Below are 19,467 nucleotides of genomic sequence, written 5' to 3' on the forward strand. Positions count from 1 at the left end.
CATGGAAATTTTCTTCCCCCATGATAAATTCCTCAAGGAAAGTTCCTCCAGCATTTCCCCTCTTCTCGACCCCCCCCCCACAACCAAAAAATTCCCCTGAAAACGTCTGTACACTTCCAAATAACCGTTACTATAGGTAAGCACTGGTCAAAGTTTGTAACTTGTCGTCCCCAAATACATAGTTATAAGGTTTTTCGACTACGCTGAATACAAGGGATATCTCAGACTTTGGATCCGGTGACTTTGGGAAAATAATTAGCGTGGGAGGGGGCCTAGGTGCCCTCCAATTTTTTGGTCACTTAAAAAGGGCACTAGAACTTTTCATTTCCGTTAGAATGAGCCCGCTCGCAAGATTCTGGGACCACTGGGTCCATACGATCACCCCTGGAAAAAAAAAAAAAAAATAAATAAACACGCATCCGTGATTTGCCTTCTGGCAAAAAATACAAAATTCCACATTTTTGTAGATAGGAGCTTGAAACTTCTACTGTATGGTTCTCTGATATGCTGAATATGATGATGTGGTTTTCGTTAAGAATCTATGACTTCTAGGAGTTGTTTCCCCCTATTTTCTAAAATAAGGCAAATTTTCTCAGACTCGTAACTTTTGCTGGGTAATACTAAACTTGATGAAACTTATATATTTAAAATCAGCATGAGAATACGATTCTTTTGATGTAGCTATTGGAATCAAAAATCATTTTTTAGAGTTGTGGTTACTATTGAGCCCGGTCGCTCCTTACTACAGTTTGTTACCACGAACTGTTTGATCCCAGATCCCTATAAATCAAAGTCAAACATTCAGTTCTGTCTATTGTTATATTCTGGAATCCACAATTTCAAATAACGACGAGTGTGCTAAAGAACCTAAGTTAAGAGCTAACTGATTTAATTTTTACGGAAATATTCCAGTCACTAACTAAAGGATCGAACGTGAAAGGATAGGGATTTTTTAAGCGAGACATGTCTTGCCCTTAACGAGAGACTCTGTTAGAGGGGAGCTGAATTAAAGGTGGTCATCCTGTTTGGCAAACTGCAACGGTTAATACACAATAAGGCGTGGAGCAGTATCGATTTTGTGTTCCCTCGTTCAAGAGACTCAGAACACAGGCAGCGGTGTCCACCACTACCAACAATATAAATGTTTTAGAGTGAAGGGGGTCCATCCACCCTGCAATCTTTTCCGGATTGGAAAGGGGTTATTTTTTCTGAACGCTTCGCATTTTTTCAAAATACTCAATTATGTACACAATTAGTAACATTCTAACAGTTCATATTGTACTGTTGGCCGAAGTAGGTCAAGATGAGATAATCATGCATGCAAAAATGAGTTTAGCTTCAGAAGTGAAGCTGCAATGAGCCAGATTTGTCTTCCAGCAAATTGCAAATTTCCATTAACAAAAAAGGACAAAAAGAGCAGAAACAAATTTAAATATACGCACATACAAAAATGAAAATAGAAAATAGTAGGCACGTTTGAAGATTAAATATTTAAAACTGGAGAGGGAGATGCGACAAAGAAAAGAAATTGGTGTACAAAACGAATGAAGCTGCCCTGGTATGTCTCAGTAGAGGCACATATTGTTGCTTAAATTAGAACTTTTGAGGAGACTAAGTGGGGAATACGGGGCTTTCTATTTGTTATAAAAGTAGACTCTGTATTTATGCCTGTTATTTGTATTGTTCGAGAGTGCTTTCGAGTAACACCAAGCTCATCATAAAGATGGAGATGCCAGACTCAATATGTATATCCAAAAGGACGGGTATACACGAGCAAATATATCCTAGGGCACTTGAATTTATTTAAAAGTTCGAGCAGAGAAAGCAGCTAAATCTAAACTGGAGGGAGAAGACACTTAGTTTTTTAAAAGAATTAATTCCTAATATTACAAAACTAAATCTTTATTGACAATCGGAATCAAGTCAATTTATTGACAATTTTCTATATTGTACTTTTAATGAAATATTGTTTTTAGTTTAGACATGTTTCCTTTTTTGGAGAAAGTTTTTCTTTCTTGGTCCAGCCAATTCTAAATTGTTGGATAGAAAACGGCGATAAATAGCTATTAGGTGGTTATTGTTTTGTCTCCTAAACTGTTCCATAAGGGTAAAATAAAAAGTATGATGAACTATGAGAGAAAATCTATATTCTAAAATAAAAAAAGGTAAAAAAGGTTCCTTTCTGTTCTGAATTTACCATTATTCTTTTATGGGATTCTGTTACCATTATTAGCATATACCACTATGACCAGAGCACTAAGGAGCACACTAATCAACATAGTGTACAGTGAATTAAAGGAACTACGTCTGATTTTATTCCAAGAGTCATGTATTTTTGATGCTACTATTTTGGTTGCAAAACACATTTCTATTCAGAAATGCAGCCATAATTTAGTTGCACATAATCAGGCATTGAGGTTAGAGGTTGGTGGATTGATACATAAGGGGCTGTAATTGGTGGTATTTATAAGTACAATTTCAATGCTTATATTGTTTGATACAATTCTATTTATCGAAAGGGAATACGCTATAGTTTTGTCTGTTCTATGTCCAGCTAACCCCCCACAGCTAAGGAAGTGCAACTCAACGCTGATTAGCTCAACATGCAGACAGCTAAACATATTCAAACTGGGAGTCTACTTTAACTCCTAATGGGCTAATCAAAGCCTTTAGTTTAGTTAATGACTGGTATTAGTTTATAAAGGTTGGCAAAGACTGGGAAGTTAGAGTTAATCTGCTAAGTCGGTTAAGGCATGCCTGAAAGAACTACTAGTAACGGCCATTCGAACGTAGTTGTCAAAACGTTCCTCAGTCAACCGCTTTCTGTACCTGTTTTGATGAATTTTGTACTGAAAGATTAAATCTGATACGTATATATTACAGCATCGGATAATGATAGCTGTAACATGTGGCGGTAATCGGCTATATTCTAACTTAATTTCAATGACGCCCTGCCGCCGATTGGCTTTTTTGCTTTAAAACAATTGGAAAAGGAAATTGTTTCAATTTCAAGATCAAAAGAGTTTAGCTGCAATAAAAAGAATTCAAGTAGTTATCACCGAAATTGGATTTAGAATCTTAGCAAGTATTTTCAAAATAGATTACGAGGCACTAAATGAAACAATTTTTTTAGCTTATAATAGTAAAATAATAAAATAAAATAATAGAGATGTGGAAAACCAGAATGATACTAAGACAAAATTAGAATTCCGCTAATTTTTTGTGTCTTCAGTGTCAACGATAGGAATAAGCAACTGTACTGTTTTTAATTTACTATCAAAGTCAACTAATTGTTGTTTAAACCTTTAGTATCGGCTCTAATGTTTGAATATAATTTAACACGTCTTCAACCTTAAACAGTCAAGTTTTTTTTATGCTTGATATTTTCATTCACTATAGTTTTGTTTATCTTAAGTTTGACTTCTTATTTGAGTGAAGTTTTCCTTGTTCAAGCTTGCTTATTGAGAAATAGAATTTTTTTACCCAACAAAAATTCAGTAATGCTCCCACCTTTCTAAGATAAATTTGACGACTAATCACTCATGGAACATTTTATTGAAATAATGAAAAAAAATTCAAAATTTTTGTGTATTTACACGTCCTAGTTACTATGGTGCGTTAGCGTGAGTTATGATTGATTTATATCAATTTTCTTAAAAAGAAGGAAAAACTATCCGTAGAGGAAATTGAAACCAAAAGTATTAACAACCTTGGTGCCCGATATCTTCAATTGGAGAATTTCACCTTTATGATGTGACCCCCAGGAAAGTCTGTTTTTGACTCCAGTACATTTTTTCAAATAATTTCGAACATGCTAAAGTATCATTCTGGTTGTTTACTATACCTCTAGTACTTATTCTCATCACGATTATTTTTAGGTATATTTTAAAAATGTTCATCCCAAATTTCCCGAAGGAGGAAAGATGAGTCAGTACCTTGAAAATATGAAAATCGGAGAAGCGATCGATGTGAGAGGTCCTTCTGGACTGTTGGAATACAAAGGAAAAGGAACTTTTGCTATTAAACCTGAAAAGAAAGCTGCACCAAATATGGTGAATGTTCAGAAAGTCAACATGATTGCTGGTAAGTTAGCATCTGGTAGTATCAAGTCCGTTTAGAGAGAAGAATTCTTGCAAAAATGACCAAAGAGGATGCAGCTATCATTTTGCGGAGGCAATTTTTTTCTTTTTTATAAAAAAAAAAATTGGTACTGATTTCAGTTTTCTCCTGATGAATTTGTTTCCTTATTTAATGACATAATATATTTTTAAGGGGTTGATTCACTCTTGACTCCCTCACTCCGAACACGTGAAAGCTTAAGGAGAACTAAGCTTTTTTTAATTATTATTATTATTATTATAAATCCCGTGTTTATCTTAATCTTGAAGTACTAGTTGGTACAGGGACATAACATAACTGTACTTTGAGAAAAATGAACAAAAAAGTTATTCAAATAAATTAGTTCCTGAAAAATAATTAGTGAAATAAAATATTAAAAACTTTAGTTATGAAATTAGTTAGTGAAATAAATTAAAAACTGATACACAAAGGGATTCGACGCAAGTGAAAAAAAAATTAAAAACAGATGTTTAAAAAATCCCTAATGTAAAAAAAAAGCAAAGGTTAAAAACCGCGTTCGCATTATTCTCCTATTATAAACAAATGAATTTATAATCCAAGTTTCAAGTTAAATAACCTCCTAACAAATCTGAACCTCACAAAACATAATCAATCCTCTTTAAATAGACCTTATATTATTGTGAAACATAACACAAATTCAAATCGAATATAGGGTTTCTGAAAAAAATTGTAGGGACACTTCTGGTATAAAATTACTTGCAAATTGAGTTTATAAAATATTATAAAAAAAATCAAAAATTAAAAATCGCGTTCGTATTATTCTCTTGTTATAAACAGATAAATTTACAGTCCAAGTTTCAAGCTAAAGAATCTCCCAACAAATTTTTAAAACAAAATTTTTTAATTGTTGGACACAATAGGCTTAAGAATAAAATAATTAGTGATATAAAATATTAAATAAGTTAGTTGTGAAATAAATTAGTGAAATAAATTAAAAACTGATGCACAATGGGATTCGACACAAGTGAAAAAAAAATTAAATTCAGGTATTGTTTTTTGGATCATTTCAAAAACCTCTGTCTTTTCATTTCTTTTTTCTTCTAAATTCTCTCCATGGAATAGATGGTTTTATACCGTGCTGAATAGATTTAAGCAATTAGGATAGATAAGAATATTCTTTTCCTTGCTGTAAAGTTTTTTGTTTAGTTGTGGATGTAGACGGGGTAGAGTTTCATATCAAGATCAGTAATGAGACTATTAATGGAAGATCTCAAAAGGGGTCCTGGAGAAGAAATATTAAGGGAGGTTTACCGGTTCAGGAAAAAGAGTAAAAAGAACTCAATTAAGATTGTACTAAGACAACAATTCTAAAGCCAAGAAAAGTCTACTAGCAGGCAGATTTTTTTTCTGATCTCTGGAACGCTTAGTATACGGTGATATATAAATAAGAACGGTGAAAATTTTGAGGTGTTTCTGCCCTACTTTTTGAAACTATATCTTTCAATTCATCCTTGTTATTAGAAATCTGAGAGTGAAATTGATTACAGAAAAATTCTAAGTATAAATTTTTTTGTCTTTAAGATCATTCTGTCGTACTAAAGCCAATGTAAACCTTGATTAAAAGAGAGGTTAAGAAGGGGAGGGGGCTTGAATTTAATAGTTCAAAAGTATGTAGTTGCTTGTTAGAATATTCTTTTACCCATGGTTACCAAAAATTTTGGCTATAATTTTTCGTACTTACTGCATTATAAAGATGGCGGAGGGGGCAAATTAAATTTTCCCTATAATAGGAGAAGGCCTTGTAAACTATTAAAAACACCATGTTCGGTTAACCAGCAGAACAACTTTTTATAGTTAACCGATTAAGTATAACTTGGTTAAATGGTTGACCGAATATGATAAAAGCGTCATGGTCGGTTAACTGAAAATAAGATCAGCATTTTGTTTTTTGTGATAAAGCTCCTCATTAATGATGTTGAAACTTTATTAAAATAAAACTTTGTACTCAGTTGTGAAAAACAAAGATATTGGCTTTTTTTGTTGTAGGTCCAATAGAAGATTTAAAATATTGCCTTGGAGGCTGTTTCTCTATTTGTTTATTGTCCTAAGAATAGGTTCTGATATCAAGTATTTCTTTTTTTTTGTTCTAATTCAGTTAAGTTTTGAAAGAGTTTCTAGGAAAAAGTTGCAAATGGAAAATTAATTCAAAGCCTTAATTGATCTGTAAGGTATCTCATTTTTTTTTTACAAATTCCAAATTCCTCAAATTGCGTGAAGTACCTTGAGAATATGAGAATTAGAAATTTAGAAATTTTCTTTTGAGAAAAGAAAGCCTCCTCCCCCTGTATAATTTTGAATCAATTATTATGTTAACTATTATTAATGACTTAATAATTAATTAATTATTATTTTTGTACTAAGATTATTTTAATGTTAATTGTAAATAATTCAGATTACATTTAGATTTCTTTTTTTACAGGTGGCACGGGGATAACTCCTATGCTTCAACTTATCACAGAAGCTTTGAAAGATCCCAAAGACAGCCTAAAAATGGCCTTACTCTTTGCAAATCAATCTGAAAAAGATATTCTTCTTAAAGAGGAACTTGAGAAACTTCAACTGGAGAATCCCGATAGGCTTAGAGTATGGTACACCGTCGATAAGCCTACTGAAGGTAATCCCAAAGCAATTTACATCTTGAGTTTCCTCTCTGTTTTTTTTTTCCTCTTACGATTTCAATTCAGAAGCCTCTTTGCGAAAAATGGGAAAAAAAATGCAAAACAATAAAGTGATTGGAAGAATTATTATTAGATTGTTTTTATGTTAATTTCATGTTACCATACTGACCTGCAAAAGGGATTGAGTTCGGGCCTGATCCACCTCCCTTCCTGCTAACATATATCAAACAACCAAAACTTTCAGAATCTATCAAAGATACAAAGAATCGGAAATATCAAACTGTTGTGTTTTCATTTTGTTTTGTATAAAATTTGTGTCATTTACCCCTTTATTTATTTTTTGTTTTCAAGTTAATTTGGTGTTGTTCTTCTTTCGTTTCCTTCCCATAAATAATTATATTTATTATTATATTAGCAATTTTTATTATAACATTTATATTATTCGATTTCCGGGCGCGAAACTGATATATTCGAACTTTTATCATTATTAGTGGAAAAAAAAGTTTTTTTTGTATTTCTCAATTGTTTTACTGAAAAATTACGCCCGTTTTTAATTTTTTGTTTGTTTTACTTTTAAATGGAAAGGAAGTGTGGTCTATGCTATCATTTATGTCTTAACAATAAAATGAAATGAATCGTTTTACTTGTAAATCGAAAGGCACTGTGGTCTATGAAATCATTTTTGTCTTAAGAATGAAATGAAATGAATATATATATATATATATATATATATATATATATATATATATATATATATATATATATATATATATATATATATATATATATATATATACCATATATATATATATATATATATATATATATATATATATACCATATATATATATATATATATATATATATATATATATATATATATATATATATATATATATATATATATCATGAAAAGAGAAATCACCAATGCTACAGCACAAACACAAAAAAAAAAAAAAAAAAAAAGAGACAGAAGGAGAAAAGGAAGACTGTTTTCCTAAATTAGTGATTAATATAGACCGAGCACTTGAATGAGGCCTTGACCCTACTCATCCATACAATCACATAGGTCAAACAGCATAGCCACACACAATCAACCATAAAGAATAATCCATGGACAGGCAGTCATGTCGTCAATAAGTATAAGTCGTCATTTACCGAACCTTCGAAGACTGAGGTACAGGTGAAGAGAGGAAATTGCCCCCATCTAATCGTTGCTTTCTCTTATCAAGATAAGATTTAACTAGATCCAACGCCGGTCTATGCACACCACAATTATCCAATTTACAAAAAAGAATACAATGAGATATTGTATCGAATGCTTTTTTAAAATCTAAATATATTGTTGCTGGAATTTCACCTCTATCTAAGCATTCATGAATATATTGGATGAGAGCAACGATAGCATGTTCAGTGTTGTGTCCAGACCAGAAACCAAACTGGGAATTTGTGAAGAAATTAGACGATTTAAGAAAGTCATAAAACCTCTTATAAATTGCCTTCTCAAGTATTTTAGAAAATGCTGACAGAATAGAAATAGGGCGGTAATTTGATGGATTTTCAGGAGAGTCACCTTTGTGAAGCGGAACTATCCGCGCTTCTTTAAAAGCAGATGGGAAAACTCCAGTTTTAAATGAAAGATTAATTAAATGCTGTAATGGTAATATTATTTCAGACAGTATTTCTTTAACAATTTTAGAACTAGACTCGTCAATTCCCGCTGAATTACCTGGATTTAGATCACATACTATTTTTGTTATTTCAGAATGAGAAATAGGCCCGAGAAAAATTGAATTACTTTGAGGAGATGGAAGGTATGAAGAAAAATGTTTATTACTACGTGAATAAAACTGGTTCATTACTGATAAAACAATTTTCTCTCCTATTTTAGCAAAATAAGTATTCAAAATATCAGCCACTTTCTCCGATTTATTAGTAGTCGAACCATCTTCTAAACTAATAACTTCAGGAAAATTCGACTTACTTTCTTTTTTTATAAAATAATTAATTAAAGACCACGTTTTGCGAGGAGAATTTTGAGCTTCTTCGAAGGACTTTTTATAATACAATTGTTTCGACAAACGTATCATTGTGGTTAATTTATTTTTGAAAATTCTAAAATTTTTAATATTATAATCAGTTGGATTCTTTAACTGCTTTTTAAATAACTGATTTTTTTTTCTTAACTGATATCAAAATTCCAGACGTTATCCATGGCCGTATAGGAAATTTTTCTCTGCAAATTTTAATCGTAACAAATGGGCAACTAGAATCAAGGCAGCAATTGAAATTTCTTAGAAAATTATCAGTTGCCATATCTGAATCCTCCGTGGATATTACCTCCTGCCAATCCAATAGTCGAAGGCTTTCATTCAGGTGCTTTAATGTTATTTTATTTATTAACCGTCCTTGACGTTCCTTACTTACCTGTGGTATTTTATAAGTAAGAGCTAAATCTGAAACCAGCAGGAAATGATCCGATATATCACTTAAAACAGCAAAATTTGCTTGAATAGGTAAAGATGTAAAAATATTATCAATGAGAGAAGCAGAACTAGGTGAAATTCTTGTAGGTATCAGGCAAGTAGGAAGCAGACACGCAGAAAAGCAAGAAGACAATAACTCAACAGAGGATTCATTTGAAGCTTCTAGAAGGTCAATATTGAAATCTCCGGAAAGGATTACATCTTTATTTTGAAAATGGGGTTGATGCAAAAAATCATGGAGTTTAGAGAGGAAAGATTTGACTGGAGAAGAAGGCGGTCGATATACTACGCAAAAAAAAAACATCTTTTTTTCCAAGACTAATTTCAGTCACCATTACTTCAAAAAGCATTTCCTCATGAGAACCTTCCAGATTTGCAATGCGTCGAAAAGAGATACCTTCTTTAACTAGTACTGCTAAACCACCCTGGCGCCTAGTCAATCGGTTTTTAAAAATAAATTGATATCCAGGAAAAACAACCTGAGGAGTCAGGTCTGTAAGAAAAGTCTCACAGAATCCAACGACATGACAAGATAGTTTATGAACTACATCGACAAGATCATCCTGTGAACTAAAAAAAACCCTACAATTTAAAAATCCTGTTCTCACAACACCGGTACTGGGAAGATCAGAAACTTCGGAATGTAATTTATATTTACAATTTGGAAAGTTAATTAGCCCACCGTCATTTATCTTATTTCCTGAAAATTTATCATGGCTCTGGAATATGGAAAAATCAAAAGGGTTAGACTCAAGGTATCTCAGTCTATCCCCAATACAATTATCATCCAATGTACAAAATCAGAATTATGATCCGAACTAGCAGAAACTTTCGCAAAATGCATACCGTCTGAGTCTTAAAGTAGCAAAAACAACTGAACCAGTGAGAACCCGAAAATAATGAAAGAAAAAGAAACTGCTTGAAAATAAATAGAAACAGGAGAGAGAAATGGAACATATTCATTGTAAGATGAAATGCGGACACTGAAAAATTATTGCACTCAATTACTTCATATAAATAGAAACACACACAAAAAAAGAAAGAAAAAGACATAAAATAAACACATAATAAGCTACAGAGGGACGAAAAATGGAACATTTTTTCCCTACAGAGGAAAACAAAAAAAAATGCAATCGTATGAACAGAGAAACATTACATACTGTAAAATAATAAAAGTAATCTCACCAAATGAAATGTCATTATTAATCACCGTAACTAGTCAATCTTAATCCACTGTGAAGACGGATATATATATATATATATATATATATATATATATATATATATATATATATATATATATATATATATATATATATATATATATATATATATATATATATATATATATATATATATATATATATATATTGTAAGCCATCAAATGCAAATAAAATCCTGATACTGAAAATACGATTTTTTTTTTTTTTTTTTTTTTTTTGTAAGTGTACACGTACTTGCAGAATATTTAACGACAAACTATGACAAAAAAAGAATAATGATACGACATATAAAATTATGACAAAAGAAGAATTTTGGGATCCTTACTGCAAAAAAAATAGTATCAATTCTTTTTTCTTTTTCTTATACTTTTCTCTGTTATAAATATCAAGGAGCCAGATAACCATGTATCTGAATAGAAAAAAAAAAACACTTTCGTTTCAGAAAATCTTTAAACTACTAACCAATTAAATCGCGTCTTAGAGTTTATTCTCATTCCAAAAATTTGCGGTATTTTACCCTTGTAACCTGACAATTTGTCTATCGTGTAGAATAATACAAGTGTCTTGTCCTTCCAGGGCAAATTACAGCTATATCTATAATTATGTATAGAATAGAATTATACAAGTTCTTGTCCTTCCAGGGCAAATATATATATATATATATATATTTTATATATATATATATATATATATATATATATATATATATATATATATATTATATATATATATATTATATATATATATATATATATATATATATATATATATATATATATATATATATATATATATATATATATATATATAAATATATATATAATTATACAAGTGTCTTGTCCTACCAGGCCAAATTACAGCTGTATAGAATTCTATATAGAATCGAATTACATATATATACAATTAGAAATATAATTAAACAAGTGTCTGGTCCTTCCAGGGCAAATTGCAGCTATATAGAATTCTATATAGAATCGAATTACGTATGTATAGAATTATAAATATAATTATGCAAGTGTCTGGTCCTTCCAGTGCAAACTGCAGCTATATAGAATTATATACAGAATAGAATTTATATATATAGAACTATACAAGTGTCTTGTCCTTCCAGGACAAATTACAGCTATATCGAATTATATATAGTATCGAATTACATAATTATAGAATTATAAATATAATTATACAAGTGACTGGTCCTCCAGGGCAAATGAAAGCTGTACAGAATTATGTATATAATGGAATTACATATATATAGAATTATAAAAGTGTTTTGACCTTCCAGGGCACATTAAAGCTATATAGAATATACATAGAATCGAATTACATATGTATAGAATTATAAATAGAATTATACAAGTGTCTCATCCTTCCAGGGAAAATTACAGCTATATACAATTATATATAGAATCGAAATACATATGTATAGAATTATAAATAGAAATTTACAAGTGACTTGTCCTTCCAGGGCAAATTACAGCTATATCAGCTATATAGATTCTATTGCTCAATAAAAAAGACTTACTACAGTTAGAAATGATATTAAATTGCGAAACAAAATGAAAATTACTTAATTACATAATGTAGAAGACATTGTTAAAATCAGTTTGTTCAATATTGGGTTCCTTTTCTTTATAATTTTCTGCTCGTACAATTATGTCCAGTTAAGAATTTAAGGATTTTGAAGACATCTCTTTATGCCTTTTAGTAATTTTTTTTTAAAGAAAATTTAATAAACCACATTCCTAACTAGTGACTTTAGATGATATCAGATTACGAAACAAAATAAAACTTATTTGATTGATAAGATAGATAACTTCATTGAAATGCTCATTGCTTAAAATCGGGTTTATTAAAGTTCTTCTTTTTAGCTAAGCTGCAAATTTGAACATTTGACATAGACAACTGCCTTAGATTCTTTCTAATTTCCGTCTTTCGTATATTCTGTCTTTTATTAGAAGTATATCACTTATAATTTATTTGAAAACCAAGCATTTCCCTTTTTTTAATTTTTCAAAATGCAGGCGTAGTTTAGGTGATTTTTGGCTTATTTTATTTCATCTATCATCATAAATTGACATTCCGTGCCTACAAAAAAAGGAAATTCTTCTCAATAATTGACCCAAAGGACGGCTTTCCCAGAAAAACTCGGGCCGAGTTATGCATCTAATCCTCCCCTTCAGGGGGGCCAATGCACGAAAATAGAACATGGATTTTCTTCAGTTTTTACATGAATATATAAAAACATATATTTTACGAAATACATAGGGGAGAAGCTTTTTTGGCATATTAATTTTTTTAATGAAAATAACAAAAAGAGTTATTTTTTAATTCTTCCTCCCGCCCATTGGTGTTCTAGTATGATTTTTAATTTTTCCAAACCTCTTCAATCTTCTATAATAGTCTTGCTCTATCTTTATAATTCTAGTGATCATATAGACAAACAAATAAATATCTCTAATTTTGGTTGTTTTTTGGAAGCTCCTATTTAAGAGATTATTTTCTGTGTGACGGAAAGATATTGTTGTTTTCTCCAATATCTGTGACAAATTCTCTTTTATTATCATGATATTTGTTCGTATTTTAGGCTGGAAATTTAGTTCTGGTTTTGTCAACGCTGAAATGATTGCCGAGCATTTGTACCCTCCAGCCAGTGACACTTTAGTTTTGATGTGTGGACCACCCCCAATGATCAACTTTGCTTGCACTCCAAACCTAGACAAGTTGAATTACCACGTGAAACTTAGATTTGCTTACTAGATAGCAGTTTGAATTCTAGTCTTTGGTAGATTTAAGTAATCTCAAATTATAAATTTCTATTCTCTTTCCAGTGGAAATCTGACTTCATATCAAAAAATCTGCAGTCAGTTGGTTATGTGCATTACCCGTGGTTGATTTTATATTCTTATCCGTGGTGGATTTTTGTAAGAGAATAAAACAGCTGTTATATTAATTGTTTTTCTAGTGATTGCAATTTCTCATTGGATGCATCTCGGAAATCAATTAAAAGACTGCTCCAGTAAAGCTGGTTTCCGACAGGACTTGTATATTTATTTAATACCAATTATTAACAGAAAAATACTTGATATAGCCACATCCCATCCAAATACCACGACATGATATGGAGGAGGGGTAATCAAACAAATCTATAAAAAAATTACAATAACCTCAGAAGGGGTTCAAAAAACAAAGCATAACTACAGCATCATGTGTTCTGCTGTCAATAACTTGAACGTTAAACTCCTTTCTTAACACAAATTAATCAAAATATAAATACTAATGTTAATGATTTAATATCATTTTATTATATAAATAACTTTAATCATTAAAATCATATTCTGAAAACAATCCATTTTTTAACAGCCTTTTAAATTCACTTACATCACAACTTCTTCTAATATCCCCATCTAACTAATTCCATAACCTAGCCTTTAGGAAAACAAGAGCAAACCTTGACGTAATCAAATTTTTAACATAAATTTTATTCATCGGCCTTTTACCATAGGAATGAGCCTTATTAACATGTGCAAGTACACCTAGAAAAGAAGCGGACTTACCTTTGAGACAGTTATACATGCGTCAGAATCAAAATCACAGAGAACAGCCGCTGGAAGTATTTGAAACTTTTGTTCAGATTAAAAGGTTAAAAAGACAGAGTTTTGTAAAATCCGGTATAACAAAAGGTTCTTCAAACTACGTTAACTTCTAAGAAAATGCCTGTCTTTTCCGTCTCTAAAATAATAACCTGAGTACAAAATACCTCTGAAGAAACAGAACGAAATATTAGTAACTTTTAACTATTTTTCTTTTCTTTTTACATTTTTCCCATTTTACATTTCTTCTTCCGTTCTTATTGGGTAATTTAAACTCATAAATCAAATAATATAGTAATTATCGAATGAATTTATCTTCATCTCACATCACATATAGTCCTTGTTTCTTATGTCGTAAAAATAATACTGAGCTCTGACGATCTCCAGTAGCTCCTCCCAATATCTTACTTCCTTTTTATTCCATTTTTCCATCTATTATCTATTTTTGTTGGCAGTTTTTCTCTATCTGGGTAAGGTTCGGGCATTAGCCAGTCAGAGAATTCTATGAGGAATTCTGATTAGCTCAGTCTAAACTAAGTTCAAGTCGTTCAGCTTTGGCTCGATGAAGCTTTTTTTAATCTTTTAAACTTTTGTTCTATTTTAATCTTTATTCAACTTGTGTCAATACACTTAGATAAGAAGCGGACTTACCTTTGATACAGTTATACATGCATCAGAGTCAAAATCATAGAGAGCAACCGTTGGAAGCATTTTAAACTTAACATAAGTCTTATGATACGATTCCGAAGGGCTTATATTAGAAACTATTCTAATAACAATGCTTTGCAAAATTCGAACTAGACGAATGATTGAGGAAAAAGTCCCCAGCCATATTGACTTAGAATACAAAATATAGGGGTGAATTAAACTAAAGTATAATGTACGGATTATTTCTTTTCGGAAACAGTGTTTAATTTTACAAATCATACCAACATTTTTATGTTAAATATTCGAAACTTTCTTAACATGGCCTCTAAATGAGATTGATTCTTCCACAATAATACCGAACATTTGACATCGAACATCGAGATATCGAACATTTGACATCCTCCGTGTTAAAAGGCCAACAACAATCCGGGGTTCCCACGCGTCCTGGAAAACCTGGAAATTGAAAGAACAATTCTCCAGCTATGGAAAACAACTGGAAGATGGGGGGAAAATAAAATGCCCTGGAAACGTTTCAGTTGTCCTGGAAAATAAGTTTTCCTCTTTGTGGATCAATGCAAAATGGTTAAACATTTAACGCATGAATGTCTGATCTTTTAAGACTGATAATCTTTTAATATTAATATTTCCTAGCCTGTTGATGGCTTTTTACATGAATCAGCTGTCTATCAGCAAATAAATAAATGTCAGCTGATATTTAAAGTGCTATTTCATTAATCTGGCATTGCATTATGCTTTTTTCTCCTTAATGTTTACCCAAAATAATTGATTTAAAAAATATAACTAAATCAAAAAAAGATTTCACTTTGCTTGTTAGCTGATTTGTAAGATAGTATTATATATATTGCTTTTTATTTGAAATATGAACCTGAAATAATCACAAACGATAACTAGACCATTTAATTATTTATTTAGCCATTGTCTACTTCTAAATAATAAAAAATAGCTTTGATGGACAAAGGATCAGCCTCTATAAAGGACATCTTTATTATGTTTCTGCTGTAGTAGGAAAGGGTGAAAATGACCCTCTCTGGCAGTCCTGTATTGTTACCTAGATGATAAATCCTGAAACAGGTCAAATTTGTAATTTGGGAGGGATAAATGAGTAACAAAAAAGAATCCTGTTGTTAAATCAGCAAATTAATTTTTAATCAAGAAGCAAACATTGTTTCCATAGTCACTTAATTCCAAATTCTTGTTTTATTTATCCAGATAGGCTACCATTGATACTTGTTAAAGAGAGATTATTCAAGCACAGTATAGCCTGTTTTGTTCTGTAATTGAATTTTAATGATAAAGAGGAGGCTTTAAGTATGCTAAAGTTAGGGGACATGTTTGAGTAAATTTTGAGTAAAACTTGGCATGTCTCCAAGCAGATTCAGTTGTCCCCTTTTTTCTATATACGAACTGTATAGAGGCTTTATAAACTCAAAAATCTAGCATTTAACATTTAGCTTTACTAATTTTCAGCAAAATAACTGTTAGAAAGATGTAATGAATCAAAATAATTTAGACTGGCAATTTATGCCATTAATATTGGTATGTCGCCCAGCCCTAGTTGTAATAGTTTGACTTCTATTGGGGCCAGCTAGCAGCAGAAAATGTCTTTAAAATTTCCTGGAAAATCATTTAAAGAAAATAATGGGAACCCTGAAAATTACCGTACCATGTAAAAACTACGAAATATGACTTATTATAACTAATAGTAATCTTATTGTACTTATCCAGATGTGTATCCTTGAATACTACTACTATTACTAAAAACTCACCGCAGCACCAAGCCGCCTGAGGCCAAAACAGCTACGCACTCTCCTCCTCCATCCAATATCTCTGTCTTTACACCCTCCCAGGAAGTTCACACTTACCTTAAATCTTTCTTTAAGACATCCTCAGGTAATCCTTTGAATAGGATTAAACAATGAAGTAACCAATGATTCAGTTGTTTTCGCAAACACAATTTGAGCTGTGTCATCAACAAACATGGGAAGAGAAACAATTATTTCTGTTTTTTTGATGTCTGAGACCTTATTCACAAGTAACCGAAGTAAAAAAGGAATATCATTGATGCAAATAAAGAATAATGAAGGACCTGAAATTGACCCTCGGGGTACACCACATCTAATAAGCAATAGTTGAGATATTGAGCCACATATTTTGTTCTTTGTAAACGACTGGAACGGAAACTAATAATCGAATTGAGAAATCTGCCATTAACTCCATATATTTGCAATTTTTCAACAAGTAGGGAATGATCAACTGTATCGAAAGTTTTAATAATTTCTAAAAATATGGGTGTAACTCGGTAACCTTTATCAAGAGCTTCATTTATACTACTAGTTAAATATGCTGTTGCGTGTCTGTATTTCTTCCTTTCCTAAAACCCAACTGAATAGGGATTGGGTTTCCTAAATAGTTGGGTTTCCTAAAACCCAACTGAATAAATTTGTCAGTGTGTTTAAAAAGTCTATTATTAACTAACTTTTCAATTATGCTGCCTTATAGGGGAAAAAACTGAAATGGGGCTATAATTTGACACACTGGTTCTCTCACTGCCCTTAAATAAAGGAATTACGTCTGCTATCTTCAAAAAATCAGGAAAAAAACTTGCTTTACAGCAGTAGTGAACCAATTTAATAAAATCTTTCAAAAATTGCAGGTAGAATCTTTTTTTTTACTATATAATTTAATTTGTTCCTTCCAGTTGAAGTTGATTTCATATTACGGGCAATATTATCCACCTGCATAAAAGCCGTGGGCCTCAAACGACGCGAAACATCAATTACTGTCGGCGAAAAGCTGCTCAAAATTTCTGGTGGTTAAAACTTGATCATTTGGTGACTATATATTTGATGATAGACTTGACCCTGTATCTGAAAAATACTAAAAAAACACTTCAGGCATTTTCACAGGGTGCACTATCTCCATTTTTAGGATCCAGGAATTTATTTAACATTAATATACAACTCACATTATAAACAACCTCCAGCACTGATGCTACTATACATGAATATAGCCATGACAAACGCCTATAAATTAATAAAAGTCAATAAAAATAACAATAGGAAACTATCTTCTTAACAATCAGTGGTTAAATAGGATCTATTAGAAGTGAAGACTATATATGAATAAAAAAATATATAAACCCCAGCGCAACCACCCCTCATTAAAATGGAACCAGAAATCAGGAGAAGATTGCCTTCTCCATTTTTTGTAACGCGAGACTTACGGGCTTGGGGATGACCAACAGTAATTCTAATAATATGCCATGTCTTCCTAGTAGAGCCATCAATTTCTTTAAACTTAAAATGATAATAACTTCGCTTCGGAGCTCTTGAGACACAGTTGTAAAAATTTATAAATGTTTAAACTAAAGTAAATTCTTAACTTTTTCAGTGTGCATACGCTTAAATAAAAAGTTTCAATGACTAATGCTAAAAACTAAATTCTAATTTACCTAAGGCTTTCTTGGAGCATCTTTACGACTCAATGACGTCAACTTACCAGTACAAAACTCCTAAAAAAGCATTTTTAACTGCAAATATCAGAGCCATTTTTTAATTGGGATCCTTTACTACTCTTAATAATAATAAATCAATCAAACTAAAATTTGTGACTTCAATGTAGAAAGCGTTTCTTTATTTACAATAATTAAGGGCTCATTTTGTTTCCATGCCACCGCTTGTTGTACTTCGGATACTCAGAGAATACGATCCAAAATTTAATGACCAAGCTATTGAGACGATATAGCTCATCAACAATATTTATTAACGATTAAAGAGTTAGTAAAGATTTAAGGGTTAATAGAGAAATGGTATTTGAGAATTTGGTCTTAGAAGTTAGCAAGGAAACTAAGGTGTTTTATTTGGCTGTTGTTTATAGACCTCCTTCGAGTAATATTAATGAATTTTCATATTACTAGAAGAGCAGTTGGACGTAATTAGGAGTAAAAACTTACCTATATTTGTGTGCGGTGCTTTAAATGAATTTGTTTATTAACCCAGAGGCTAGCCAGTTTTTAAATATTATATTGAGATATGGATTGAAACATATGATTACAGTCCCAACAAGGGTCACTATGGATTCAGCATTATTGATTGATAATATTTTAGCTAATGTCAGTTACCATAACGCAAGTGTGATATTAAGTGAAGTATCTGACCATTTTGACATATTTTCAAGCGTTTAAAATGTTTTCCGTCGCGGTACTAGGCCTAACACAAATTCACAAAATATATATAAAAAACTGATCATTGATAATAATATGCTAATTTCTTATAAAGGAATGTTAGAGAAATGTAGTTTTGAATTTCTAAATAGTGACGAACTAGATATCAATGCTAAGTTGCAAAATTGGTGTTAGTTATAAATTGTTTACTGATTGAGCGTAGTACTCGTAAAAGTGTAACTCGTTGTAGTTACACTCGAGTCCTTTTAATGGTTTTTATTAGAAGAAGGTATTTGTTCAAAATGTTTGTGGCCAGTAATAATGTAAGTGATAAAACTGACTATAAGATTTATAGTAACCATTTAAAAACACTATATCGTAAAGCCAAAGCTGATTAATATCGTAATCAATTTAAATCTTGTGAAGGTAACCCAAGTAAAACATGGCAAATTATATAATTCATCGTAAGTCCAAATTATGATGGCATATTTTCGGATGGTATACATAATGATAATACAATTGCTGATAAAATGTGCCATCATTTTATTAATGTGGGGAAGGATTTGGTTCAAAGTATAG

At 31.2% G+C, this 19,467-nt stretch overlaps 2 protein-coding genes across 3 annotated transcripts in view; one reads left to right on the forward strand and one right to left on the reverse strand.

Annotated features, from left to right (window-relative positions):
• Positions 1-13,417, forward strand: part of LOC136032234 (NADH-cytochrome b5 reductase 3-like) — a 53,654-nt gene extending 40,237 nt beyond the window's left edge. For both annotated transcript variants that reach the window (XM_065712454.1, XM_065712455.1), the window contains exons 4-6: positions 3,879-4,083; positions 6,560-6,754; positions 13,052-13,417. In XM_065712454.1, the coding sequence (XP_065568526.1) occupies positions 3,879-4,083; positions 6,560-6,754; positions 13,052-13,224 (573 nt within the window). In that variant the 3' untranslated portion in view covers positions 13,225-13,417. The remainder of the gene's footprint in view (positions 1-3,878; positions 4,084-6,559; positions 6,755-13,051) is intronic.
• Positions 1-19,467, reverse strand: part of LOC136032235 (GRIP and coiled-coil domain-containing protein 1-like) — a 132,820-nt gene that overhangs the window by 44,011 nt on the left and 69,342 nt on the right. The window lies entirely within an intron of this gene.

The sequence above is a fragment of the Artemia franciscana genome, chromosome 10, assembly GCF_032884065.1.
Source record: "Artemia franciscana chromosome 10, ASM3288406v1, whole genome shotgun sequence".
NCBI lineage: Eukaryota > Metazoa > Arthropoda > Branchiopoda > Anostraca > Artemiidae > Artemia > Artemia franciscana.